This window comes from Lucilia cuprina, chromosome 3, assembly GCF_022045245.1.
Source record: "Lucilia cuprina isolate Lc7/37 chromosome 3, ASM2204524v1, whole genome shotgun sequence".
Lineage (NCBI taxonomy): Eukaryota > Metazoa > Arthropoda > Insecta > Diptera > Calliphoridae > Lucilia > Lucilia cuprina.
In genome coordinates, this window is record NC_060951.1 from 8,108,421 (window position 1) to 8,109,557 (window position 1,137).

Genomic DNA, 1,137 nt, shown 5'->3' on the forward strand with positions numbered 1-1,137 from the left:
GGTATAGGTCGGTTGGTGGGGTTTTCTCTGGACAAACGTGTGATAACCTGGCAATATGAGTGCTTGATGCACCGCCATCCTAATCAAAACCCAAAAAAAAAAAAATAAACCAGTTTCTACGTAAAAAAGCTCGAAGCAAAAATTATGATGAAAATCAAGTAATTCCCAATAACAGAAATGTTTCCCCCATAAACAACAATTCAAAGAACACGTCATTATCATTTTACTTCTATTTGTACTATTCACAACAAAATCGCAGTCAAGTAAACAACACAAACCAAACAATAACTTACCTCCTTGCTATAACAATGTCTGAGAACATAGAAGACCCAATAGATAGTCCAGAGGAAAACATTGTAGAAAAACCAAATGTAGATTTGCTAATGGTAGGCTTAGATGAGGCTGGCAAAACTACTCCCCTCTACAAACTACTCAAAACAGATAATAATGATCTCATCACCATACCCACCATTGGCTACAACAAAGAAACCATAGATTTTGAGGATAAAAATTATACTTTCTGGGATATTGGTGGTCTTGATACCGTACGCGTGCTTTGGAAATTCTACAAAGAAAATAAAGCAGCTGTTGTTTTTGTTATTGATGCTGCAAATCGTGAACGTTATGTGCAAGCTAAATCTTTTCTGCACACAGTAATGTGTGATGAGGATCTGTCTAATGCCATGTTATTGTTGGTGTTAAATAAACAGGATAAACCGAATTGTGCCACAGCTGAAGACATGGAGCAGCAATTGGATATGAAGAGCATAAAACAACCATGGTGCATTGTTAACACTAGTGCATATGATTGTCAAAGTCTTAATAATATTATGATGAATTTAAGAGATTTGAATTTATTTTGAAATGTTTTTTTTTTTAAGAAAATATATTCGATTGAAATTGTGTGGATTTTAATTAATAGCACTATTTTACATGGGAAAGTTTCTGCTTTGAAAAAATATTGAATTCTAGTAAAAAAACACCTTTTTTCTAAGAATATTATAAATACAATTACTTGGAAAAATAAGAATAGATAGATAGATAGATAGATAGATAGATAGATAGATAGATAGATAGATAGATAGATAGATAGATAGATAGACAGATAGACAGATAGATAGATAGATAGATAGATAG

General features: G+C 32.5%; 1 protein-coding gene across 1 annotated transcript; it reads left to right on the top strand.

Annotated features, from left to right (window-relative positions):
- The first annotated feature begins 308 nt into the window (after positions 1–308).
- LOC111689561 (ADP-ribosylation factor 1-like) lies at positions 309–863 on the top strand. The gene has a single exon (XM_023452028.2). The coding sequence runs from the start codon at positions 309–311 to the stop codon at positions 861–863; it is 555 nt and encodes a 184-aa protein (XP_023307796.2).
- Positions 864–1,137: the final 274 nt, after the last annotated feature.

What these genes read in the sequence shown, in the direction of transcription:
- LOC111689561 (XM_023452028.2), top strand. Translation starts at nt 309, where the DNA reads ATGTCTGAGAACATAGAAGACCCAATAGATAGTCCAGAGGAAAACATT.